Source organism: Coregonus lavaretus (assembly GCF_964263955.1).
Source record: "Coregonus lavaretus genome assembly, chromosome: 25".
Classification (NCBI taxonomy): Eukaryota; Metazoa; Chordata; class Actinopteri; order Salmoniformes; family Salmonidae; genus Coregonus; species Coregonus lavaretus.
In genome coordinates, this window is record NC_140012.1 from 36707901 (window position 1) to 36735343 (window position 27443).

General features: G+C 45.5%; 1 protein-coding gene across 1 annotated transcript; it reads right to left on the reverse strand.

Moving 5' to 3' along the window:
• Positions 1 to 172: 172 nt before the first annotated feature.
• On the reverse strand, positions 173 to 26885 carry LOC311101224 (exportin-5-like). Its single transcript, XM_084142335.1, has 33 exons — positions 26677 to 26885; positions 25834 to 25955; positions 25479 to 25551; positions 25108 to 25245; positions 24738 to 24920; positions 24603 to 24629; positions 24225 to 24410; positions 23899 to 23975; positions 23761 to 23805; positions 23485 to 23578; positions 23276 to 23359; positions 21149 to 21274; positions 18973 to 19063; positions 18693 to 18821; positions 18079 to 18194; positions 17628 to 17783; positions 17500 to 17541; positions 17286 to 17375; positions 16876 to 17075; positions 16431 to 16527; positions 16085 to 16266; positions 12833 to 12933; positions 12211 to 12307; positions 8312 to 8448; positions 7888 to 7985; positions 7541 to 7587; positions 4853 to 4959; positions 4457 to 4516; positions 4177 to 4277; positions 3770 to 3877; positions 2451 to 2588; positions 2179 to 2346; positions 173 to 1905 (listed from the first exon to the last, which is right to left on the reverse strand). Exons 1-33 carry the CDS (start codon positions 26776 to 26778, stop codon positions 1753 to 1755), a joined length of 3675 nt encoding a protein of 1224 aa, XP_083998461.1. The 5' UTR covers positions 26779 to 26885; the 3' UTR covers positions 173 to 1752.
• Positions 26886 to 27443: the final 558 nt, after the last annotated feature.

Genomic DNA, 27443 nt, shown 5'->3' on the forward strand with positions numbered 1-27443 from the left:
AGGGCCAATGACAGTGGATTTGCACAATGTGCACTTATTCCCTGTATGTTTTATTCTCTCTAAAGCATTATTATTGACCTGCATAGCAGTTTTACCCGCTACAAAATTACAAAAAAACATCTTAATATTTGTAGACCATGGCACAACATAGCAAATGGTAACATCAACCATTTAAAATGACTTTCAAGTCCACTTTTATTTAAAAACAGAAAAGTCTAAACAGCACTAGTTTTAAATAGTTTGTCACCTGAACAAGTACAGATCATTTTTTCCTTAGTGTGGAGTAGGAAAAAAGGGCCACGTGTGAACAAAACAATCATTGACAGGGTGAGGAGATTTATAGGGGTAGTTCACAAAAAAATCACAACTGATCATTGATGTAACAGAGTCCATATTATAGAGGAGTCCATATTATGACATCTTTAGTGTAAATCATTCTGTATGCCTCAATACCAAATGAATGGGAAATAGACAGGCACCATATCAACTTGAGTTACAGTACTTGGTGGATAGCTTCTATTCCATTCATTTGGGATTGAGGCCTGATTCAGAGGGGTTGGGTTAAATGTGGAAGACACATTTCAGTTGAATGCATTCAGATGTGCAACTGACTAGGTATCCCCTTTCCCTATCCTGTAGATCTTTTCCAAATGTATACAATGTTACCTACAAAACAGATGGCATAGAATATGAGCTCTCCACTAGTCAGTCAGGTTTTACAAATAACGTCTGACAAAACTTGTTGCAGCAAACTATCCCTTTAACATACGAGGAATGTAGTGCTGGTTTCTCATTCGTTCATATCTGGGAGAACCACCAGTGCAAAACAAAATGTCACACCAATGACGGTTCTACTTGACAACCTCATCCATCGATAGAGTAATGATCCTGTACAAAACCTTGGCTTGGATTGATGATAGCTCTCCTTATACAGCAGACTACTCTGAATTCTCCCACCTGACGTGCTCACTGGATCTCATTCGGGTTCTTCTGGCACAAAATGGCTGCTGTCGTTTAGCACCATAGATAGAGCACTCATCATGGCTATAACCCACTTTAGCATGGGCATTGCAATCATCCACCATTTTAAAATAGTCAAGTAGTCAACTGGGTGGGGATTCCTATGGGTTGTAGCCTCCATGGCGCTGCCCATGCTGTCAGACGCTATAATGGTATAGATAAACAATCAGAGCCTCGATCTATCTCTATGTTTATCACCTACGTGGATGGTCCATGTTAGCGGAGACACCAAAACACAATATAAACTAAATGTGTTGTGCTAGTGAGGATTTGAGCTGTATAAATGCAGTGTGTTGTTACCATTTACAACCTGCAGGGTTTATGGCAACAGCCATGTCCTCTTTAAGGACAATAACCCTCTTCTTCACCACCATCATCGTCTTCAGACATATTGTTCCATATTTCTGATCAAGGCAAACAGACCCTCACATTATTTGGAGAAATATTTATGACCAGTTAGCAGGGTTCAGTCCATGACAGAATATTCTGATTCCCTTTGTCCACAGTTTGTAGAGTCCATTCATCCTACTGTTGATCAATAGGATAGAGATGTCGTACCCTTGGTGAGCATATCCTTCAGGAGCAAAATTACACTGGAGGGGAAAAAGTGTGTGTGTGTGTTAGTCCAGTCAAAGTCCTGTAACAGCTGATTGTAGTGTGTGTATGTGTGTGTGTGTGTGTGTGTGTGTGTGTTAGTCCAGTCTGAGGGCCTCTCTGTGCTGCTAGGTTCTCCTAGATGTTGTCCCGTGTTGGGGAGAAGAGAGCTGCTAGTGCTCCACTCTCACTGGGCTCCACAATGTCTCTTTTCTCTGGCTTGGGCTTCTTAAAGAGAGACGGAAGATTTCGGATATGTACCTCCTTTTTAAACTGCTGGCCAAGAGCTTTCTGTGGAGAGGAGAGATCAAAAACAGTTTACAATCTGTTTTGGATTTAATGGTTGTCTTATAATAATTTGAGTGTGCAGGCCCTATTTAATTCAACTTATATGAAAAATACTGCCAGAACTCACCAATAAAGTATAACCATTTCAGCAGTCACAATCGACACATTTCAGACATTATTTCCTTTTTAAATTATTCTAGGTCTTCTATGCAGGTCTTTTTAACAGAAAAACATAGTAATAGAACACCCCCATCTAGTGGCGGGAGGTGGTATTACCCCCACGGTGCCGGAGATGAGCTTCTTGAACTGGTCCTTCCTCTTCTTCTCTCCCACCTTCTGGGCGGAGCTGGGCTCCAGCAGCCGCTGGTCGTACTGGTCCAGAGCCTCCAGATTAATGCTGGGGATCTGAGTCATCACACTCCTTAGCTCCAGGTACCGCGGCCGCTGACCCAGAGAGGGAGGAAAGGAAGAGTTAGGAGGAAGAAAAAAGAGAGAGGGAGGGAGGGAGGAAGGGAGAATGAATGTGTGAGAGTGAGCGTGTAACTCACCAGGTTCTCGTATATAACCAGGGCCAGTTGTGTGAGGGCCGAGTTACAGACCTCGTGCTGCCCGTGCATCTGCAGACCCTTCAGAACACTGGCATAGAACCATGTGACCGCCTCTGGCAAAAGGTTCCCCCCTACAACCTGAAGAGAAGAACATTGTCAGAGAGAGGAAGGGAGACAGGGTCAGACGGTGACAAGAGGGAGGGAGAGACAGTGAAGAGAGAGAGAGAGAGAGGGAGAGCGAGAGACAGTGAAGAGAGAGAGGGAGGGAGAGAGACAGACAGTGGAGAGAGAGAGAGAGAGAGGGAGGGAGAGAGAGAGAGAGAGAGTGGAGAGAGAGTGGGAGAGAGAGGGGGGGAGAGGGAGGGAGAGAGGCAGACAGTGAAGAGAGAGAGGGAGAGAGAGACAGACAGTGGAGAGAGAGAGAGAGAGAGAGAGAGAGAGAGAGAGAGAGGGAGGGAGAGAGGCAGACAGTGAAGAGAGAGGGAGGGAGAGAGGCAGACAGTAAAGAGAGAGAGGGAGGGAGAGAGGCAGACAGTGAAGAGAGAGAGGGAGGGAGAGAGGCAGACAGTGAAGAGAGAGAGGGAGGGAGAGAGGCAGACAGTGAAGAGAGAGAGGGAGGGAGAGAGGCAGACAGTGAAGAGAGAGAGGGAGGGAGAGAGGCAGACAGTGAAGAGAGAGAGGGAGGGAGAGAGGCATACAGTGAAGAGAGAGAGGGAGGGAGAGAGGCAGACAGTGAAGAGAGAAAGGGAGGGAGAGAGGCAGACAGTGGAGGGAGAGAGGCAGACAGTGAAGAGAGACAGACAGTGAAGAGAGAGAGGGAGGGAGAGAGACAGACAGACAGTGAAGAGAGAGGGAGAGAGACAGACAGTGAAGAGAGAGGGAGGGAGAGAGACAGTGAAGAGAGCACAAAAGTAGGAGCCAAAGTCAGACAGACACACAGAGATTAGACAAACAGAGCGAGAAACAGAAATGGGTTGGGAGTGCTTAAAATGGAAAGTTGCTGTCCGTCTGCCTTGTATGTGTCAGTCCTGTCCTGTCGTAGCAGGGTAACAGCCTACCTGTCCTGTCGTAGCAGGGTTACAACCTGTCCTGTCGTAGCAGGGTTACAGCCTACCTGTCGTAGCAGGGTTCCAGCCTACCTGTCCTGTCGTAGCAGGGTAACAGCCTACCTGTCCTGTCGTAGCAGGATAACAGCCTACCTGTCCTGTCGTAGCAGGGTAACAGCCTACCTGTCCTGTCGTAGCAGGGTAACAGCCTACCTGTCCTGTCCTAGCAGGGTAACAGCTTACCTGTCTTGTCGTAGCAGGGTAACAGCTTACCTGTCGTAGCAGGGTCCAGCAGACCATGGAGGCGGTGCGGTGACAGTTACTGGTGTCCTTCCAGGACAGAGAGGTGAACGAGATAGTCAACAAGGTCATATAGATGTCCTGCAGAGGGAGAAAGAGACCTGTCACATGGGTCGATGCTGTAGATCAGGAGTGTCAAACTCATTCCACAGAGGACCTAGTGTCTGCAGGTTTTTCCTTTCAATTAAGACCTAGACAACCAGGTGAAGGGAGTTCCTTACTAATTAGTGACTTTTAGTCATCCATCAGGTACAAGGGAGGAGTGAAAACCAGCAGACACTAGGTCCTCCATGGAGTGAGTTAAACACCCCTGCTGCAAATGCTCTGGTGTGTGTGTGTGTGTGTGTGTGTGTGTGTGTGTGTGTGTGTGTGGTGCTGACCTCGTGTTTGAGGAGACACTTCCCCAGCTCAGTCATTTCGCCTGTTGGCTGGGCTGGATTGGCTGTGACTGCCTGGGACTCAGTGGACATCATCTCCTCATCTACACACAATAGGACATAAAAGGAAGAATGAGAAGGGGGTGGACCCTGAATGACGCTTTTCTTCCCTTGAAAACAAGGGAACAAGAAGTGATCAGGGAACAAGTAGGGATCAGGGAACAAGTAGGGATCAGGGAACAAGAAGGGATCAGGGAACAAGTAGGGATCAGGGAACACTTACCATCCACATCCTCCTTATTCCCTGCTGGCTCAGGCACTTTTTTCAGTATGCAGGCATGAGCTGAGGGGAAAGGATAAATGTTAGGAAATATGGCCACACTGAAATCGACCCCACATACCCCAAACTTAATCCACCCCACGTACCCCAAACCTAATCCACCGAACATACAACAAACCTAATCCACCCCACATACACCAAACCTAATCTACTCCACATACCCCAAACCTATCAAATCTGGATGTGCATCAGAACTAAATTCATAGGACCAGTTTCAAGGAACCAGATTCTTTCTCCTGGACAAAAAAACACGCTCAATGTAGAAACTATAATTAAAGTGCTACTTAGTTGCTCCCTACATTCCAATAAGATGTCCTTTCTCCCAAAGTCTGGACTTACTGAGCAGGTCCAGAACCTCTCTGGTGACCAGACGAACCAGCTGTTCCTCAAGCATCTCCTGGGTCACTTGTTTCTCCTCACACACCTCGTCCTCGTCCTCCTCCATACTACACACACAGAGGGAGAGGGAGGGAGATTGTCAACATACCACCAGCAAAGAAAGAAAGAAAACCTATACATTCAAAGTGACCACATCAAATGTCATTTTATTTGTCACATGCTTGGTAAACAACAGGTGTTGCTTACGAAGTGAAATGCTTACTTACGGTCCCTTCCCAACAATGCAGAGAAAAAAAATAGAGAAATAGCAGAAAAATAATAACGGAATAAATAGAAAAAGAATTCCAAGGTATAAATACACAATGAGTAACGATAACTTGGCTATATACATGGGGTACCAGTACAGAGTCTATGTGCAGGGGTATGGGGTAGATATGTACATATAGGTAGGGATAAAGTGACTAGGCAACGGGATAGATAATAAACAGTAACTGCAGTGTATGTGATGAGGCAAAATAGTTCAATGCAGATATTCCAGGTAGCAATTTGTTAACTCTTTAGCAGTCTTATAGCTTGGGGGTAGAAGCTGTTCAGGGTCCTGTTTGTTCCAGACTTGATGCATCGGTCCTTCTTTCCGTGCGGTAGCAGAGAGAACATCCTATGACTTGGGTGGCTGTTGTCTTATAAAATGTTTAGGGCCTTCCTCTGAATCCGCCTGGTACAAAGGTCCTGGATGGCAGGGAGCTCAGCCCCAGTGATGTACTGGGCCGTATGCATTACCCTCTGTAGCGCCTTGCAGTCGGATGACAAGCAGTTGCCATACCAAGCGGTGATGCAGTAAGTCAAGATGCTCTCAATGGTGCAGTTGTAGAACTTTTTGTAGAACATCTTTTCAGCCTCCTGAGGGGGAAGGGGCGTTGTCGTGCCCTCTTCGGGACTGTGTTGATGTGTTTGGACCATGACAGTTCCTTAGTGATGTGGACACCGAGGAACTTGAAGCTCTCGACCTGCTCCACAACAGCCCTGTCGATGTGGATGGGGGTGTGCTCGGCCTTCCGTTTCTTGTAGTCCACGATCAGCTCCTTCGTCTTGCTGACGTTGAGGCTGTTGTCGTGGCACCACACTGCCAGGTCTCTGACCTCCTCCCTATAGGCTGTCTCATTGTCGTCGGTGATCAGGCCTACCACCGTCGTGTCGTGTGCAAACTTAATGGTGTTGGTGTCATGGGCGGCCACGGAGTGAACGGAGTACAGGAGGGGACTAAGCATGCACACCTGAGGGGCCTCCGTGTTGAGGGTCAGTGTGGCGGAGGTGCTTACCCTCAAATGCATTCATAGGGATGCACGCTTGAGCTCTGCTACCCGACCCACCCCGACACTATCCATCAGGTTAGGACAGGGTAGGGCCAGTTTTATCATCAATTATTAGGGTACGGGTAGGGCTCGGGCATCAGTAACATTTTGAAGCTGAGCCATTTGCTCGTGCTCTGCTGCGCAGTAGTCTACAGTCATCAATCAATCAAATGTATTTATAAAGCCCTTTTTACATCAGCATATGTCACAAACTGCTATACAGAAACCCAGCCTAAAACCCCAAACAGCAAGCAATGCAGATGTAGAAGCACGGTGGCTAGGAAAAACTCCCTAGAAAGGCAGGAACCTTGGAAGAAACCTAGAGAGGAATCAGGCTCTGAGGGGTGGCAAGTCCTCTTCTGTCTGTGCCCGGTGGAGATTATAAGAGTACATGGCCATTAAGGTGGTCCTCTGTAGCTCAATTGGTAGAGCATTGCGCTTGTAACGCCAGGGTTGTGGGTTCGATCCCCGGGACCACCCCCATACGTAAAAATGTATGCGCACATGACTGTAAGTCGCTTTGGATAAAAGCGTCTGCTAAATGGCATATTATTATTATATTATTAAGGCCAGATCGTTCTTCAAGATGTTCAAACGTTCATAGATGCCAGCAAGGTCAAATAATAATCACAGTGGTTATAGAGGGTGCAACAGGTCAGCACCTCAGGAGTAAATGTCAGTTGGCTTTTCATAGCCGAGGTCAAGACAGCAGGTGCGATAGAGAGAGGCAGAGAGGATCGAAACAGCAGGTCCGGGATAAGGTAGCACATCTGGTGAACAGGTCAGGGTTCCATAGCCGCAGGCAGAACATCAGAAACTGGAGCAGCAGCACGATCCTGTGGACTGGGGACGGGGACAGCCAGGAGTCATCAGGCCAGGTAGCCCTGAGGTATAGTCCTAGGACTCAGGTCATATCTTACTAAGATCATAACCTGGTGTTAGAAGTGCTTCAACCTCATCAAATATAAGACCAAAACATTGTCCGAGTCGACGGGAGAGATTATTTCACAGAAATGAATAATGTTCTGTAGTTTAGAGTGGTGAAAAGTAGCTAGTTAACAGCTAACTGCTCTCTCGCATCTCGTCATCGAGCAGCCCAAGGCGGAGCCATTGCTATGGATACTCACACAGGAAGACTAGCATACAGAACGCATGCAGCGCAGGGAGAAGGACAGGCAGAGACCAGCAGATAATGGATACTAACGAAGGAAGTTATTTCTGATTTTGGGCAGAAGCAATCAGTAGGGTAGGGTCTGAACATCACGGGAATGGGTGGGACTCAGACTTAAAATTCATGACCGTGCAGGGCTCTAATGTACGGACGGACGCATCTTACCTGACAGTACTCCTCTGGTTGATGATCTGCCACCTGATGTTGAGTCTCTGTACAAATAAACACAAAGAGAGACAATGTCATATGATCCGTCCTGTTATTTCTTATCATCTCTATGGTAACTGATTACTAGTAACTATGTTGATCAAAAAGACTGATCATCCAAAATAAGCACACTCCGAGTTTTTGATCAGCCTCCGAGTTTGGTATATTTATTTGGAAGTTGTTCCACAGTTAACCTTTTTCGTTACGCAAGTACTTTACTTAATGTTTTTTTTTATACGCAAAGAAGCTCTCCTTTTTGGTATATTGCTTCACAGGAGCAAGGAGATAAGTGTGTGAGCTCTGACCTGAAGCATGTAGGCAAACAGAGGGCCCAGCAGGGGGCAGAGCAGACTGTCGTAGTACTCCGGAGGACACGACAGCACCAACTGCTTCAGGAACACCCGTACACACACACACATTAAGGAGCACAGATTGATTGAATAGATATGTAATATCAGTGGCTTTACCAGATGGGTAATATGTTTTTCCATGGCCATGACTACGCCCCAGTGTGTGCTTGATTACATGTATTTTACTCCATTCTCTATGTTCAATAGGTGGAAAATGTGGTTGTATTTGATCACCCAAAAAACCTGCAAGAGGGATACTTGTTTCACTAGAAATGACATTAGATTCCTTTTTTGGTTGAACAAAATTAAGATTGATTGAATTAGTCAAGAGCTTCTATGTGATTGGTAGCTCTGATGGGTCGATTGGACAGAAGGATATGGAGCATGGGGCGGAGTCTGTGGTCAGGCACGTTGTCGAGGGAGATTAAGGCGGAACCAACAATCTGTTCAGCCAATCCCTCGATGGTGTAGAAGTCCTGCTGCAATGATAGGCCTGCATTCCCCAGGATATGGTAACTAGAGAGAGAGAAAAATCAAAGATGGTGGATGAATGAAGATGATTCACTTAGATCATTTACCATTTAAAAAAATAGTCAGTTCCGGTCTGCTTAACGGGGTGGCTCTCCCATAGACACCAATGCGATAGCAGCTGAGTCTGGTCTGCTTAGTTCATTGACTTCCATTGAACCAGAAAAAAATGGAGTGGGATGTATCGATTCCTCTTCCATCTCTGGGGTCATGAAAGCCAAGTCAACAAACAGATCACCGACCATTTCGAATCCCACCGTACCTTCTCCGCTATGCAATCCGGTTTCCGAGCTGGTCATGGGTGCACTTCAGCCACGCTCAAGGTCCTAAACGATATTATAACCGCGATCGATAATAGACAGTACTGTGCAGCCGTTTTCATTGACCTGGCCAAGGCTTTCGACTCTGTCAACCACCGCATTCTTATTGGCAGACTAAATAGCCTTGGTTTCTCAAATGACTGCCTCGCCTGGTTCACCAACTACTTCTCAGATAGAGTTCAATGTGTCAAATCGGAGGGCCTGTTGTCTGGACCTATGGCAGTCTCTATGGGGGTGCCACAGGGTTCAATTATTGGGCCAACTCTTTTCTCTGTGTATATCAATGACGTCGCTCTTGCTGCTGGTGACTCTCAGATCCACCTCTACGCAGACGACACCATTTTGTATACATCTGGCCCTTCATTGGACACTGTGTTAACAAACCTCCAAACGAGCTTCAATTCCATACAACACTCCTTCAGTAGCCTCCAACTGCTCTTAAACACTAGTAAAACTAAATGCATGCTCTTCAACCGAACGCTGCTTGCACCCGCCCACCCGACTAGAATCACTACTCTAGACGGGTCTGACCTAGAGTATGTGGACAACTACAAATATCTAGGTGTCTGGTTAGACTGTAAACTCTCCTTCCAGACTCACATTAAGAATCTCCAATCCAAAGTTAAATCTAGAATCGGTTTCCTATTTCGCAACAAAGCCTCCTTCACTCATGCTGCCAAACATGCCCTCGTAAAACTGACTATCCTACCGATCCTTGACTTCGGCGATGTCATTTACAAAATAGCCTCCAACACTCTACTCAGCAAATTGGATGTTGTCTATCACAGTGCCATCCGTTTTGTCTCCAAAGCCCCATATAATACCCACCACTGTGACCTGTACGCTCTTGTTGGCTGGTCCTCACTACATATTCGTCGCCAAACCCACTGGCTCCAGGCCATCTATAAATCACTGCTAGGCAAATCCCCGCCTTATCTTAGCTCATTGGTCACCATAGCAACACCCACCCGTAGTCTGCGCTCCAGCGGGTATATCTCACTGGTCATCCCCAAAGCCAACACCTCCTTTGGCCGCAATTCCTTCCAGTTCTCTGCTGCCAATGACTGGAACAAATTGCAAAAATCTCTGAAGCTGGAGACACTTATCTCCCTCACTAACTTTAAGCATCAGTTGTCAGAGCACCTTACCGATCACTGCACCTGTACACAGCCCATCTGAAATTAGCCCGCCCAACTACATTTACATTTACATTTTAGTCATTTAGCAGACGCTCTTATCCAGAGCGACTTACAGTTAGTGAATACATATATATATATTTTTTTATACTGGCCCCCCGTGGGAATCGAACCCACAACCCTGGCGTTGCAAACGCCATGCTCTATCAACTGAGCTACATCCCTGCCGGCCATTCCCTCCCCTACCCTGGACGACGCTGGGCCAATTGTGCGCCGCCCATGAGTCTCCCGGTCGCGGCCGGCTGCGACAGAGCCTGGATTCGAACCAGGATCTCTAGTGGCACAGTTAGCACTGCGATGCAGTGCCTTAGACCACTGCGCCACTCAGGAGGTCTACCTCATCCCTATATTGTTATTTATTTTGCTCATTTGTACCCCAGTATCTCTATTTGCACATCATCTCTTGCACATCATTCCAGTGTTAATACTAAATTGTAATTATTTTGCACTATAGCCTATTTTATTGCCTTACCTCCATAACTTGCTAAATATGCACACACTGTATATATGTATTTCTGTTGTATTTTTGACTTTGTTTTGTTTTACCCCATATGTAACTCTGTGTTGTTTTTTATCGCACTGCTTTGCTTTATCTTGGCCAGGTCGCAGATGTAAATGAGAACTTGTTCTCAACTGGTTTACCTGGTTAAATAAAGGTGAAATAAAAAATAAATAAAATAAATGTCTTGAGAGCATACATCTTATGTCAAATTGACGTTAAAATGTGCTTTTCTTTGGCATTTTAGCTAATCCTAACCCTTTTCCTAATGTTAACCTAATTCTCCTAACCTGATACGTTGATTCTCCTAACCTGCTGCGTAAATTATTTTACCTGCTACGAAAAGTCAATTTTGACATAAACTGTATACCATCTAGTCAAAACGGAGAAAGAGCGAGGGGGTTGGTAAGCAAGACATTTTTTAAATGTTTTGTCATTTAGCAGACGCTCTTATCCAGAGCGACTTACAGTTAGTGAGTGCATACATTTTAATTTTTCATACTGGCCCCCCGTGGGAAACGAACCCACAACCCTGGCGTTGCAAACGCCATGCTCTATCAACTGAGCTACATCCCTGCCGGCCATTCCCTCCCCTACCCTGGACGACGCTGGGCCAATTGTGCGCCGCCCATGAGTCTCCCGGTCGCGGCCGGCTGCGACAGAGCCTGGATTCGAACCAGGATCTCTAGTGGCACAGTTAGCACTGCGATGCAGTGCCTTAGACCACTGCGCCACTCAGGAGGTCTACCTCATCCCTATATTGTTATTTATTTTGCTAATTTGTACCCCAGTATCTCTATTTGCACATCATCTCTTGCACATCATTCCAGTGTTAATACTAAATTGTAATTATTTTGCACTATAGCCTATTTTATTGCCTTACCTCCATAACTTGCTAAATATGCACACACTGTATATATGTATTTCTGTTGTATTTTTGACTTTGTTTTGTTTTACCCCATATGTAACTCTGTGTTGTTTTTTATCGCACTGCTTTGCTTTATCTTGGCCAGGTCGCAGATGTAAATGAGAACTTGTTCTCAACTGGTTTACCTGGTTAAATAAAGGTGAAATAAAAAATAAATAAAATAATGTCTTGAGAGCATACATCTTATGTCAAATTGACGTTAAAATGTGCTTTTCTTTGGCATTTTAGCTAATCCTAACCCTTTTCCTAATGTTAACCTAATTCTCCTAACCTGATACGTTGATTCTCCTAACCTGCTGCGTAAATTATTTTACCTGCTACGAAAAGTCAATTTTGACATAAACTGTATACCATCTAGTCAAAACGGAGAAAGAGCGAGGGGGTTGGTAAGCAAGACATTTTTTAAATTTTTTGTCATTTAGCAGACGCTCTTATCCAGAGCGACTTACAGTTAGTGAGTGCATACATTTTAATTTTTCATACTGGCCCCCCGTGGGAAACGAACCCACAACCCTGGCGTTGCAAACGCCATGCTCTACCAACTGAGCTACATCCCTGCCGGCCATTCCCTCCCCTACCCTGGACGACGCTGGGCCAATTGTGCGCCGCCCCATGGGTCTCCCGGTCGCGGCCGGCTACGACAGAGCCTGGATTCAAACCAGGATCTCTAGTGGCACAGCTAGCACTGCGATGCAGTGCCTTAGACCACTGCGCCACTCGGGAGATAAGAGAGAGTGAGATTGTGTGGTTGTGTGCGTGTGTAGAGAAGGGGAGGAAGCAGAAGCCTGTCCACAGTGAAGAACTCACCAGTTGTCATAGAGGGTACAGAAGAAACCCTGCATGCGCTCTAGATGAGTCTTATAAACGGGAGAGTCATAGATGTCCAGGACTGGCTGTGGCAGGCCTACAGTTCAAGACACACAATAATCATGGTTTATTATCCTTCAGAGGTGTATACTAAAAGAAGAATCAATGAGTTAGCCAGCTAACTTTGATGAACAACCAGAAATAACTATAGATTTTCTTGTTCAGTAAGAAAGCTAAACTTAGATCGGTGCTTCCGAACATTTAGGCAAGTTAGCTGGCTAACTCATTGATCCTGCTTTGTAGTATTTGGTATTTTATTAGGATCCCCATTAGCTGTTGCAAAAGCAGCAGCTACTCTTCCTGGGGTCCACACAAAACATGAAATAATACAGAACATTAATAGACAACAGCTCAAGGACAGAACTACATACATTTCTTTTTTTTTTCTTCACAAAAGGCACACGTAGCCTACATATCAATACATACACAAACTATCTAGGTATAACCCTCAGGGGGAAAATTATAACCACAGGTTAACACCACAGGTTAACACCACAGGTACCAACTTGTGGTATAGGGTTTCTAAATCAGTACTGTGAAGAACCAGTGTGGTTCCTCTTACCTAGAACCACGTTCCTCTCCACCTCGATCACCTCGTAGGCCCTGGAGAACGTCTCACTCAGACGACACATGTTCTCCGGCAGGAACAGATTGTTGTGTGTTCTACAGAGAGACATCATCATCATCATTCTCTTTATCATCATCCCAAACACTATCATCATGTCTCCGGACATACACATTGCCACAGTCATACCCTGGATCTAGTTTTGTCCCGTGGAATAAATATTGTGGATCTAAATGTTTTTCCTCATAATCCTGGACTATCAGACCACCATCTTATTGGGTTTCAAAACGCAACAAATAATCTGCTCAGACCCCAACCAAGGATTGTCAAAAGCTGCGCTATAAATTCTATGACAACTCAAAGATTCCTAGATGCCCTTCCAGACTCCCTCCAACTACCCAAGGACATCGGAGTACAAAAATCAGTTAACCACCTAACCGAGGATCTACATTTAACCTTGGGTAATACCCTAGATGCAGTTGCACCTCTAAAAACAAAAAATATTTTTCACAAGAAGTTAGCTCCCCTGTATACAGAAAATACCAGCCCTGAAGCAAGCTTCCAGAAAATTGGAACGGAAATGGTCTTCTGACTAGCTGGTACCGTGCAATATGGAAGAGCCCTCACTGCTGCTCGATCAGCTACTTTTCCAACCTGATTGAGGAGAATAAAAACGAATAGAAAATGTATTTTTAATACTGTCAAAAAGCTAACTAAAAAGCTGCATTCCCCAGGTGAGGATGTCCTTCACTTCAGCAGTGATGAATTCAAAGATCATAATCATTAGAAATCAAATTAGACACTTTGAATGTGCGTATTTCTCCAAAACTCAGTTGTCCCGAGTCTGCACAGAACTGCCAGGACCTATTAATCCTGTATCTCTCGACACATTCACGAAAATAGCCATGGCCTGTAAACCTTCCAGCTGCCTACTGGACCCTATTCAAACTAAACTACTGAATGAGCTAATTCCTGTGCTCGGCCCTTCTATTTTGAACATAATAAACTTCTCCCTATCCTCCGGATGTGTACCAAACTCACTAAAAGTGGCAGTAATAAAGCCTCTCCTGAAAAAGCCAAACCTGGAAAATCTCCCATTCCTCTCAATTGTTTTTGAAAAACCTGTTGCGCAGCAACTCACTGCCTTCCTGAAGACAAATAATGTATACGAAACGCTCCAGTCTGGTTTTAGACCCCATCTTGGTACCGAGACTGCACTCTTGAAGGTGGTAAATTACCTTTTAATGGCATCAGACCAAGGCTCTGCATCTGTCCTCGTGCTCCTAGACCTTAATGCCGCTTTTGACACCATCGATCACCACATTATTTTGGAGAGATTGGAAACCCTAATTGGTCTACATGGACAAGTTCTTGCCTGGTTTAGATCTTATCTGTCGGAAAGATATCAGTTAGTCTCTGTAGATAGTTCGTCCTCTGACAAATCAATGGTAAGTTTCGGCGTTCCTCAAGGTTCCATTTAAGGACCACTATTGTTTTCACTATATACTCTACCTCTTAATGATGTCATTCGGAAACACAATGTCAACTTTCACTGCTATACGGACGACACACAGCTGTACATTTCGATGACACATGGTGAAGTCCCAGAATTGCCTACCATGGAAGCCTGCGTTTCAGAAATAAGGAAGTGGGTGGAAGCACATTTTTTAATTTTAAACTGACAAAACAGAGATGCTAGTTCTAGGTCCCAAGAAACAAAGAGATCAGCTGTTTGATCTGATGGTTGTACAGTAGTCTCAAATAAAACTGAAGGACCTCGGTGTTACTCTGGGCCCTCTTCTGACGAACATATAACAAATATTTCAAGAGCAGCCTTTCCCCCCCCATCTTCGTACCATTGCATAAATCAGAAACGTTTTGTCCAAAAATTATGCAGAAAAGTTAATCCATGCTTTTATCACTTCTAGATTAGACTACTGCAATGCTCTACTCTCCGGCTACCAGGATAAAGCACTAAATAAACTTCAGTTACTGCCAAATACGGCTGCAATAATCTTGACTAGAACCAAAAATAATTATCATATTACTGGCTTGCTGTTATGGCTAGGGCTGATTTCTGATTTCTTAATGATCGGCTATGAAAAGCCAACTGAGATTTATTCCTGATTATTATTTGACCACGCTTGTCACTTATGAAAATTTTTTGAACATCTTGGCATGGTTCTGTTATAATCTCCACCCGGCACAGCCAGAAGAGGACTGGCCACCCCTCATAGCCTGGTTCCTCTCTAGGTTTCTTCCTAGGTTTTGGCCTTTCTAGGGAGTTTTTCCTAGCCACCGTGCTTCTACACCTGCATTACTAGCTGTTTGGGGTTTTAGGCTGGGTTTCTGTACAGCACTTCGAGATATTAGCTGATGTAAGAAGGGCTATATAAAATAAAATTGATTGATTGATTGATTTCAAGATTTTACTGCTAACCTACAAAGGACTTGCTCCTACCCATCTCTCCAATTTGGTTCTGCTGTACATACCTACATGTACGCTACGGTCACAAGACGCAGGCCTCCTTATTGTCCCTAGAATGTCTAAGCAAACAGCTGGAGGCAGGGCTTTCTCCTATAGAGCTACATTTTTATGGAATGGTCTGCCTTTCCATGTGAGAGATGCAGTCATTACTGAAGACTCATCTCTTCAGGAGGTCCTATGATTGAGTGTAGTCTGGCCCAGGGGTGTGAAGGTGAACGGCAAGGCACTAGAGTGACGAACCGCCCTTGCTGTCTCTACCTGGCCAACTCCCCTCTCTCCACTGGGATTCTCTGCCTCTGACCCTATTACGGGAGCTGAGTCACTGGCTTACTAGTGCTCTTCCATGCCGTCCCTAGGAGGGGTGCGTCACATCGTGCCAGGCTTTTCCCCCGCTATACTCGACTTGAGTGGGTTGCGTCACTGATGTGATCTTCCTGTCCAGTTTTGCACCCCCCCTTAAATGGCCATGTACTCTTATAATCTCCACCCGACACAGCCAGAAAAGGATTGGCCACCCCTCAGAGCCTGGTTCCTCTAGGTTTCTAGGGAGTTTTTCCTAGCCACTGTGCTTCTACATCTGCATTGCTTGCTGTTTGGAGTTTTAGGCTGGGTTTCTGTATAAGCACTTTGTGACATCTGATGATGTAAAAAGGGCTTTATAAATACAGATGATTGATTACCATCACAAACATGATCATAAACACTTATCTTCACAAATACACACTGTCTCTCTCCAACACCCCCTCTACACATCCCCTAACCTGATGAGGGCGAGCAGGTTGGGCAGCAGGGCCAGGACCTGGGAGGTGCAGGGATTTCTGTAGATTGGGGCTCCAGTAGGGGTGTAGCCCACCACGAAGCCCCCCGCCTTAGCCTCCTCCAGGTCAGCCGGCCAGCGGGCCCTCTTCACCACCCCCAGGATGGTGTACACACAGAAACTCAACTGGAGGGAAGGAGGGCAGGGTGGGGGAGAGAAACAAGGAATAGGACACTTTTAGTTGATGTTTTGGCAGAATTGGTAGAACTGGCAAGCCTGACATCACATAGAACGTTATAGCACTTAGCCATGAACACATGCATGCGAACACAACACACACACCTACCTACCCGTGACCTGTTGATGCCTGTTGTGTGGTCTGTGCCTTCAGCCACCAGCTGATCAGCACCAACGAAGGCCAGGAACAGAGCAGGATCCCACAGCACACTGATACACACAGAGAGAGAACAACCATTTATATTATATATTGTGTGTGTGTGTGTGCGGTTTAGTGTGTGTATGTACGCATGTCGTTTAGGCGTGTTACGGACATCACGTTGCTTGCTTAGCGAATTCCCCCCGATTCGGCTCATACCTGGCTGGAACTCGGGACCTCTGCTCCACTAACACACGTGACCGCACTCCTTGACAACGTTCTAACAGGTACCAATTGGATGGCTCCATCCGTGATATTTCAAGCTAGCTGTGGAGTGAGCGTACATTCTTAACTCCGGTACGCGCACGTGTGTCTGCATTGCGTGTGTGTATACAGTGTGTGTGTGTGTGTGTACATACTGCCTCATCTCGTCAGAGGTCCAGCGAGCGGACACGGTGGCCATGAGCTCCTCCAGGAAGGCCTTCTGCTTGGTGTAGTCTTTGAACTGGTTACTGATGAGAACCAGGGCCTCTATCAGAGCACACTTCTCCATCTGGGTCAACAGGGCCTCGTTGGAGAACAGCTTCTTCACCTGATTATACAGTATGTCAAAACATGGCTGCATAGAGAGAGAGAGAGAGAGAGAGATGTACATTATGAAACACACAGACACATCCATCCCCCCATACACACTTGTAAGATGCAATAGATTTAAGTAATAGTCAACTGTGTTTCATCAGTATCTACTTAAAGCATCTGTTCCTTTTCACTGCACAGCGCTGGGTGAGCCTCTTCAAGGAGTGGGAGGAACTTGACCGCAGACACATACCAGAATGAACCATGGGTAGTCTCGAGACATTTTGATGATGGAGGAGCATGCGTGTCTTCTGACATTCTTCACTGCACGCGTCCGTGGCGCCTGAAAATGACATCACAGATCAGATTGATGATTGGACGGACTACTTGGCCTCACAGCCATCACTTTGATATAATCCCAAAGAAGACATCCGTCGTCCCTCCTAAGAATATTTAAGACGGCTCACCTTGCTCTCCTCTACCACCTCAAATGTGATGGAGGCAAACAGCTGGGAAGGAAAACAACAACAGTTTAACACGATCCACATAAAGACTTTGCGAGATTATAGCTTGGTGTGTGTGTGTGTGTGTTCACCTTGTAGAGGACCTGAGGCAGGAAGTGAGGTCGGTGTGTGACGAAGGGGAAGAGGGAGGAGAGGTTGGTGAGGACACAGGACAGGATGAGAGGGTCTTGGGTGTTGTAGTTTAACACAGCCTGCAGCAGCTCAATGCCCTGGTCTACTGGCAACTTCTACAGAAAGGGCAGAGGGGACACCACAGTTAGGGTTGCATCATCATCATCACATTCATAACACTTGTTTATGTTCTTCAGCCATGGGGAAAAAAAGTATGAATCAATGGTTTTGTCTTTCAACAAGTTGTACCTAGTTGTAGCTGTTGCATTGTTGCCATCTAGGGCACCCGACTGGCAGCGTTCACACTTAGCCAGTCTTTAGATACTGTATCATCCTCTCTACCCCTCTAACTCTCCTCATCTCTCTGCTGTGGGTATCCATTAGCATTTGGCCTGTTTTGCTTCCTCTTACCTCAACCTCTACGTTCTTGAACATCTGTCCCACAACACTCTCTGTGAAGAAGGTCATAGCATCCCACTGGACCGCTGACGGAGACAGGATAGAGCACAGCCCCTCAGCCATCTTAGCTGGATAGGAGAGAGAGAGAGAGAGAGAAGGGGAGAAATAAAGACAGAGTTAATAACGCGAATTAATTCATTAATTAACAGGCACCACCAGTATCACTTGACCTACAATTGTCTGTCACTTGGCGCCCTTTCAGAGAGTTGTTACGAGAATTCATCTAAATGTGTGTGTTACGAGTGCGCAAGAGTGAGAATTCATCTCATACATATAAAGAAGCATTTCCTTTATAAGAACCTCAACTCTCTACTTCCTCTTGATACGGGTTAACTCTTGATTTGAGCAGTCAGCTCAGATGACCTAGAAACTTACTAATGGTCATAGTCCCAGAACCTCTCCAGTTATTAACCCTACAGCTACTCTTGTGGCAGTCTGACTGCTGTGGCTGGCTGGCAGTGTGTTAATCCCTCAGGGACTCCTCCAAGACACATTTACCATCACACACGAGACCCCCCCCATTCCCAGATCTTCAGTATGAGCCACAGTGAAGAAGCAGCACGTACACACAGTGGTCCCGATGTCAATGGGTGTACTGATCTGATACTGCAGCCACTCTGCTGCAATCTGGAAGCCCTCCAAGGGAACGATACGACACGCGTTCCGGACCGCCTCCCCCTGCTGCGCTCGGAACGCTGGAACACATTAGAACACAAGCATCAGGGTCGTGATCAGTAGGAACAAACTGGGGAGAACATTCTTTGATAGCAAATAAATAAATTAGATTATATATTAAGATTGTATAAATCCAAATTATTCAAATAAAATAGGAGTCACATTGCTTACAGTTGAAGAAGGAGTTGAAGTCTTCGTCACTGTCGAAGTCATGACGGGAGTACTCACAGCTGGGACTGTCGTTCCTGGAAGGAAAACCAGTCTAACAGGCAGAACACAAGAACATAACGTCATAGAATTAAAGAACCTTGTCATAGCAGATCGGTGACCCCATCCTGTAGGTTCATGCTCTACAACATTGGCAGAATACGACCCTGCCTTACACAGGAAGCGGCACAGGTCCTAATCCAGGCACTTGTCATCTCCAGCCCACCCTTACCCCACCCCAAAGAAAAAAAGTAATCAAAATTGTAAAGTGGTTGTCCCACTGGCTATCATAAGGTGAATGCACCAATTTGTAAGTCGCTCTGGATAAGAGCGTCTGCTAAATGACGTAAATGTAATAGCATGTAGAGACAAACCGTATCAATAGTGTAGAAGCTCAACCTTCTGGTGTAGTTGTCAGTATTTATATTTATAATTTGTCCCTTTGTGTGTAACTCAATGAGAGTCCTATAGTTGCTCATTTGTTCTAATGAACATTTTGATACTTTAATGTGCACCTGCACAAAGTCTTGGATGCACATACAGTGGGGAGAACAAGTATTTGATCCACCGCCGATTTTGCAGGTTTTCCTACTTACAAAGCATGTAGAGGTCTGTCATTTTTATCATAGGTACACTTCAACTGTGAGAGACGGAATCTAAAACAAAAATCCAGAAAATCACATTGTATGATTTTTAAGTAATTCATTTGCATTTTATTGAATGACATAAGTATTTGATACATCAGAAAAGCAGAACTTAATATTTGGTACAGAAACCTTTGTTTGCAATTACAGAGATCGTACGTTTCCTGTAGGTCTTGACCACGTTTGCACACACTGCAGCAGGGATTTTGGCCCACTCCTCCATACAGACCTTCTCCAGATCCTTCAGGTTTCGGGGCTGTCGCTGGGCAATATGGACTTTCAGCTCCCTCCAAAGATTTTCTATTGGGTTCAGGTCTGGAGACTGGCTAGGCCACTCCAGGACCTTGAGATGCTTCTTACGGAGCCACTCCTTAGTTGCCCTGGCTGTATGTTTCGGGTCGTTGTCATGCTGGAAGACCCAGCCACGACCCATCTTCAATGCTCTTACTGAGGGAAGGAGGTTGTTGGCCAAGATCTCGCGATACATGGCCCCATCCATCCTCCCCTCAATACGTGGCAGTCGTCCTGTCCCCTTTGCAGAAAAGCATCCCCAAAGAATGATGTTTCCACCTCCATGCTTCACGGTTGGGATGGTGTTCTTGGGGTTGTACTCATCCTTCTTCTTCCTCGAAACACGGCGAGTGGAGTTTAGACCAAAAAGCTCTATTTTTGTCTCATCAGACCACATGACCTTCTCCCATTCCTCCTCTGGATCATCCAGATGGTCACTGGCAAACTTCAGACGGGCCTGGACATGCGCTGGCTTGAGCAGGGGGACCTTGTGTGCGCTGCAGGATTTTAATCCATGACGGCGTAGTGTGTTACTAATGGTTTTCTTTGAGACTGTGGTCCCAGCTCTCTTTAGGTCATTGACCAGGTCCTGCCGTGTAGTTCTGGGCTGATCCCTCACCTTCCTCATGATCATTGATGCCCCACGAGGTGAGATCTTGCATGGAGCCCCAGACCGAGGGTGATTGACCGTCATCTTGAACTTCTTCCATTTTCTAATAATTGCGCCAACAGTTGTTGCCTTCTCACCAAGCTGCTTGCCTATTGTCCTGTAGCCCATCCCAGCCTTGTGCAGGTCTACAATTTTATCCCTGATGTCTTTACACAGCTCTCTGGTCTTGGCCATTGTGGAGAGGTTGGAGTCTGTTTTTATTTAGTGTGTGGACAGGTGTCTTTTATACAGGTAACGAGTTCAAACAGGTGCAGTTAATACAGGTAATGAGTGGAGAACAGGAGGGCTTCTTAAAGAAAAACTAACAGGTCTGTGAGAGCCGGAATTCTTACTGGTTGGTAGGTGATCAAATACTTATGTCATGCAATAAAATGCAAATTAATTACTTAAAAATCATACAAATGTGATTTTCTGGATTTTCTAGATTCAGTCTCTCACAGTTGAAGTGTACCTATGATAAAAATTACAGACCTCTACATGCTTTGTAAGTAGGAAAACCTGCAAAATCGGCAGTGTGTGTTGTAGCCTGTCTCACCTTGACTAGGTTGGTCATGGTGGCTCTAAAGTACTTGATTATCATCTGGATGATGACAGGATCCTTGGAGAGAATCTCATGTCTGAACAGGGTTCCCCACATGATCTGGGTGGAAGACCTTAGGAACTGGTGGGGAATGACACAAAAATACTTCAGTTCAGAGTAGAATAGATAATCAGAACAGATTGAAAAATGAAAGAATAAACCTGTCTCAACGTTCAGTGCTCGACGCCCAGAATCGACAAAGGGGGATATGGAGAAACAATAGTATTAGCTAGCTGTATGGGATTTGTATCGAGAGGCTGTGGCTGGTACTTTACTGTAACAGTTGGTAACCCACCTGGCTGGTACTTTACTGTAACAGTTGGTAACCCACCTGGCTGGTACTTTACTGTAAAGAGTTGGTAACCCACCTGGCTGGTACTTTACTGTAACAGTTGGTAACCCACCTGGCTGGTACTTTACTGTAACAGTTGGTAACCCACCTGGCTGGTACTTTACTGTAACAGTTGGTAACCCACCTGGCTGGTACTTTACTGTAACAGTTGGTAACCCACCTGCCTGGTACTTTACTGTAACAGTTGGTAACCCACCTGCCTGGTACTTTACTGTAACAGTTGGTAACCCACCTGGCTGGTACTTTACTGTAACAGTTGGTAACCCACCTGGCTGGTACTTTACTGTAAAGAGTTGGTAACCCACCTGGCTGGTACTTTACTGTAAAGAGTTGGTAACCCACCTGGCTGGTACTTTACTGTAAAGAGTTGGTAACCCACCTGGCTGGTACTTTACTGTAACAGTTGGTAACCCACCTGGCTGGTACTTTACTGTGACAGTTGGTAACCCACCTGGCTGGTACTTTACTGTAAAGAGTTGGTAACCCACCTGCCTGGTACTTTACTGTAAAGAGTTGGTAACCCACCTGGCTGGTACTTTACTGTAAAGAGTTGGTAACCCACCTGGCTGGTACTTTACTGTGACAGTTGGTAACCCACCTGCCTGGTACTTTACTGTAACAGTTGGTAACCCACCTGGCTGGTACTTTACTGTAAAGAGTTGGTAACCCACCTGGCTGGTACTTTACTGTAAAGAGTTGGTAACCCACCTGGCTGGTACTTTACTGTAAAGAGTTGGTAACCCACCTGGCTGGTTGTCATGTGAATTTCTCTCTCTAATTCAACCTAAGCTTGAATCATTACCAGAGGTTGTAAGGCTCTGGTTTTAATCATAAATGTGATTCAAGGTCCATAACCACGAAGAAGGATTTTTTGTATTTTTATTCATGGAGAGCTCTGCCGCCAAAAACACAAACATACGGTTTTATACCTCCTGAACTTGACTCCTCCCACCTTTAGGTGGCTTTTCTAAACAGTTTCCGCCTTCCCCTTCACCCTTGAATGTTTAGTACCGCCCCCTCTGTTAGTGGGTTGACACTACATGATCATTCTAACATTTATACTGTATTTGGGGTGAAATCCTTTAGTCATTATTCTTAAAATCCAAATTAATCTAACACTGGTACTTTACTGTAAAGAGTTGGTAACCCACCTGGCTGGTACTTTACTGTAAAGAGTTGGTAACCCACCTGGCTGGTACTTTACTGTAAAGAGTTGGTAACCCACCTGGCTGGTACTTTACTGTAACAGTTGGTAACCCACCTGGCTGGTACTTTACTGTGACAGTTGGTAACCCACCTGGCTGGTACTTTACTGTGACAGTTGGTAACCCACCTGGCTGGTACTTTACTGTGACAGTTGGTAACCCACCTGGCTGGTACTTTACTGTGACAGTTGGTAACCCACCTGGCTGGTACTTTACTGTGACAGTTGGTAACCCACCTGGCTGGTACTTTACTGTGACAGTTGGTAACCCACCTGGCTGGTACTTTACTGTAACAGTTGGTAACCCACCTGGCTGGTACTTTACTGTGACAGTTGGTAACCCACCTGGCTGGTACTTTACTGTGACAGTTGGTAACCCACCTGGCTGGTACTTTACTGTAACAGTTGGTAACCCACCTGGCTGGTACTTTACTGTAAATAGTTGGTAACCCACCTGGCTGGTACTTTACTGTAACAGTTGGTAACCCACCTGGCTGGTACTTTACTGTGACAGCAGGTAACTCACCTGGCTTGGGTGAGTGGTGAAGGCCAGGAATGCTTCTGTATACTTGCTGAGATTTGCAGGTACCTCTACCTCCACATCTGAACCCTGCATTAGAAACACATAGGACAGAATCATCAAGACGCCCATGTGTACTATAAATAAATAAATAAATACATAAAACAATATAGTTAATAGATTATTGTAATCAAAGACAGTGCAGCCAGACTCACCACTAAGAAGCATAGTTGGCTGCCCAGGGAACACAGGACCTGACATAGCCTCTTCAGGAAGGTGTAGTGTCTCTCCACCAACCCCGCCACTGGCCTGGGGGGAAATCAAAGCAAACTTTATTTAAAAGTGAATTTTTAAACATCACAGCACACTTCCCAGAAATAAAAAAGAACAGGCCGTATGAGCTCCAATGCTAATGCTAAATATCAACCCTGTTCTAGCGCAAAAAACATAAGACCGCTGGGTAGGCACACCAAAATGTGTAGGCTACTCACTGTGTTGGAGAGGATTTGTTGCATGTTGCTGCTCCATCTGCAGACCTGCAACCACAAACCAATGAGAATTAGAAGCCAGAATGAGCTAGTAATGCTTCTGTGTAAGGTCTTATGGGTGGTGAGGGGACTGGTACTCACTGTGCTGCAGACAGGATGTAGTGCATGGCGACATCATCAAACAGCACCATCAGTGGTTTCCTGTCCTCCAGCTTCCCCTGTGGAGACACCAGGCACATTAAGATGACACAGCCCTGTGACGTACCTGACTAGTACTAGCCATTCAGTAGCTGTAGACTTCCATTTCAATAATGTCTTCAAAAAAGATCTGGTACTGTCCTAGAAAGGGGCGTGCCTGTAGAAAGGGGCGTGCCTGTAGACAGGGTGAGTGTCTGGACATAAAGGGGCATGTCAGGTCCTACAGAGCCTGTCTGCAGTAAGGGGAGTGTCTAGTACTGTGTAGTAACCTTGCGGCTGATGGCGATGAGCAGGCACTCAGCAGCCTCCAGCTGCAGCTCGGTCTCACTGAGCAGCAGACACAATATCTCCAGCAGGCGACAGTTGTCGTTGGTGAGGTGGGCCAGGGCCACCCAGTCTATGTAGCCTGCCAGGGTGTTCAGCGCAGCCACGCCTACACGACAGTGGGCCTTGGCCTGACCGGGGGGAGAGGGGGCAGGAAGTAGAAGGAGGGAAGAGGAAGGAAGGAGAAGGGTGGGGAGAGATGAGAGAGAGCGGGTTGAGGGGCAGAAAACAGAACAGAGAAGTCTCTTTAGCTGGGTGTCTAAATGTGAATATAATATATTTGAAAGTGAATATATTGTACTACATAAAAAACTATTTCCTACCTGCAATTCTTGGCCTGGTATTTTTTTCTGGAAGAGATACAAAAAGGTCGAAAATCATATCAATAAAAGAGGTCAAAAACAATGCCGCAAAAAAATCTACAGCATGAGAGACAGATGTAACCATTTTCTGTTTACCAGTTTGCGGTACTCGTCGACGTGGAGCTGCAGGATGGTGAGCAGGAAGCTAAAGATGCTCTCCATGTTCTGGGTGAGGGTCTGCTGGATGTCCCTACGGCGTTGGGTGGGCAGGGTCTGGAAGGTGATCACGTCCTCTGCCAGCCGCAGCAGGATCAACATCACCAGCTCTGTCTGGGCCTCCTGGGGGTGGGGAGGGAGTTGTCATTATTCTGATCGCAAACAAAACTTTATTTGTATCCTGTAATGTACTCTGCAATTGAATCCATTGATGTTTTGAGCCCTGAAAGTTGCTCCGGGGGGGCCTTGGCAGTTGGCACCCTGCCAACAGAACCTAGGGGAAACACTGAAATGGAAAGTGCTGACTCACCCCTATGCTGGTGAGTGCCTCCATCTCCTTGAGCATGTCAGGCCAGTGCTGAGGCCATTCTCTCTTGATCATCTCCACTATGATCCGTGCGAGAACGTCCTTGATGTGGCTCTCCTCCTCCAGGATAGGATAGGTGCCCTGCAGAGGGAGGCAGTGAGCCAGTCAGGGAACAGACTAGTGTCAGTATATTCAAACATGTACATCTAACAGATCACGCAACAATGCGGAATTTGTTGGTTTATTTTTTTGTACTATATTTGTTATTTCGGAGGACAGACCACCATTAATTCCCTTCATCATCTTGTCTGCCACATACCTTTTCTAGAAGAATAGAGACACTAACAGGGTGTTTATCACCCAGACAGACTTACAGTTGACAACAGCCCCATGGCACAGTTCTTCAGCTGGACTTTCTCCTGCTGTGGCATGTTGTTCCATCTGAACCTATTCTCAACATGAAGAAAAACAAGGTTTTGGGGAACATATTGGTAATATGTGTCCAGTCTTGATGACAATGATGGGGTGGCAGGTAGTCTAGTGGTTAAGAGCGTTGGGCCAGTAACCGAAAGGTCGCTGGTTCGAATCCCCGAACCAACTAGGGAAAATCTGCTGATGTGCCCTTGAGCAAGGCACTCCTGTAAGTCGCTCTGGATAAGAGTGTCTGCTAAATGACTTAAATGTAAATGAGGAGAACTGAATTAATCATATAATGCCTCATGAACTCACTTGATGACATGCTCCAGTATCTGTAGACCAAAGTGCCTCACCACTGCTGTTTGGGCTTTATCTGCTAACTGTAGCCCACATGGAACACAGAAGGGACACTTCTCTTTGAATTCTTCACAAAACTGAATAGAAAAAATGAGATACGATGGACAAGTTAATAATATGCACTCACTCAGTTACCTAGCGGTAGCCAGCTAGAACAAACTCATTCACATCAATGACGTTTGAAACATCAGAACGGTGAACTTGCAATGATATCCGTCATAGTTATCAATGTAATTTATGGAGCTTTACAAATAAGTGACTTAGGAGTCAAAGATTGCCAGCTGCTACTTATTAACTACAGTAGCAAGACGCTCTCAAAACAATGAATAACTCAGTTTATTCAACGCAATCAATATAACTAGGCTACATTTTTGGCATAAGTGATCTTGCATTCAGTTTGTGTGCATCAGCAGCAGTACTGGTTCTGCACAACTATCGCTCTGGATAAGAGCGTCTGCTAAATGACTAAAATGTAAATGTAGGTTGCTACCGGTGTGCAATGAATGAAATCCGCAGCTGGCAACGTGATGGGAATGGTATGTTAGCCTTCTGACGTTAGCTATCTAGCTAGCTGGTTAAATGGCTAGCAAGCTACGCCCATTGATTAATCCATGCAATAGACGTGGGAAAATGCCACGATCGACGTCTATAATGCTAAGTTATAGTTAGCTAGCTATGTATTTATATAAACACAGCCCATTCTCAGTCAAGTAACCACATCGCAACTGGGAAAGCTAGCTAGCTAGCTGGCCCCTTACCAGCTAACATTAGCTAACTAGCATCTAGCCTTCAAGATACCTTTAGGGCCTCCAGACGATATATTTGGCTAGATTCCGCGTCCATCATCACGTTAACAGCTTTGATGAGATGATCACACATTTCAGACACTGGTTCACCCATGACTTTGAGTAGCGTCTTCAGAAAGTGAGATGAATGCTAGCGGTACTTCACTACGCAAAACACCTACAATGGGTAAACTGCACGCGCTTCGATAATTCACAGCATGTACACAGGCGCAACGTGCTGCGCATGAACGTTCCACAAGATAAATGTCGAACTTTGGGACTTGTAGTTTTCTCGCCTCAAGGCGGGAGGCCAGAGCACAGAGGGACAAATGTCACTGTGTGTGATAAAAAAATACACATGCAAATACTTCATTTCATTTAAAGGATTGTGTCAACACAAAGAAAATGCATTAATTTTGTATTTTTAAATGTGGCTTTTGGGCCAGCCTCCATTCCCGCCATCTCCTGTGCGTTTCCTTTACCTGGCAGAGGCACAGGTATTACATTATTTTTTATTTTTTTACATTTAAGTCATTTAGCAGACGCTCTTATCCAGAGCGACTTACACATTGCGGTCTATTCAGTTTCTGGATGCTCACGGTCACACACCTGCAGCTGGACCTGCTTGTTCATGGTAACAATCTCATTACTTTCGTTTTAATTTCAACAAACTGAATATTACATCTGCCTATCCAATTTCGGTAGGCCTATGTGGTTGTTGCATAGACAGGTTTCTTGACAACGTTTCATTCTGTAACTTTGCAAGTAGGCATAAGGTCC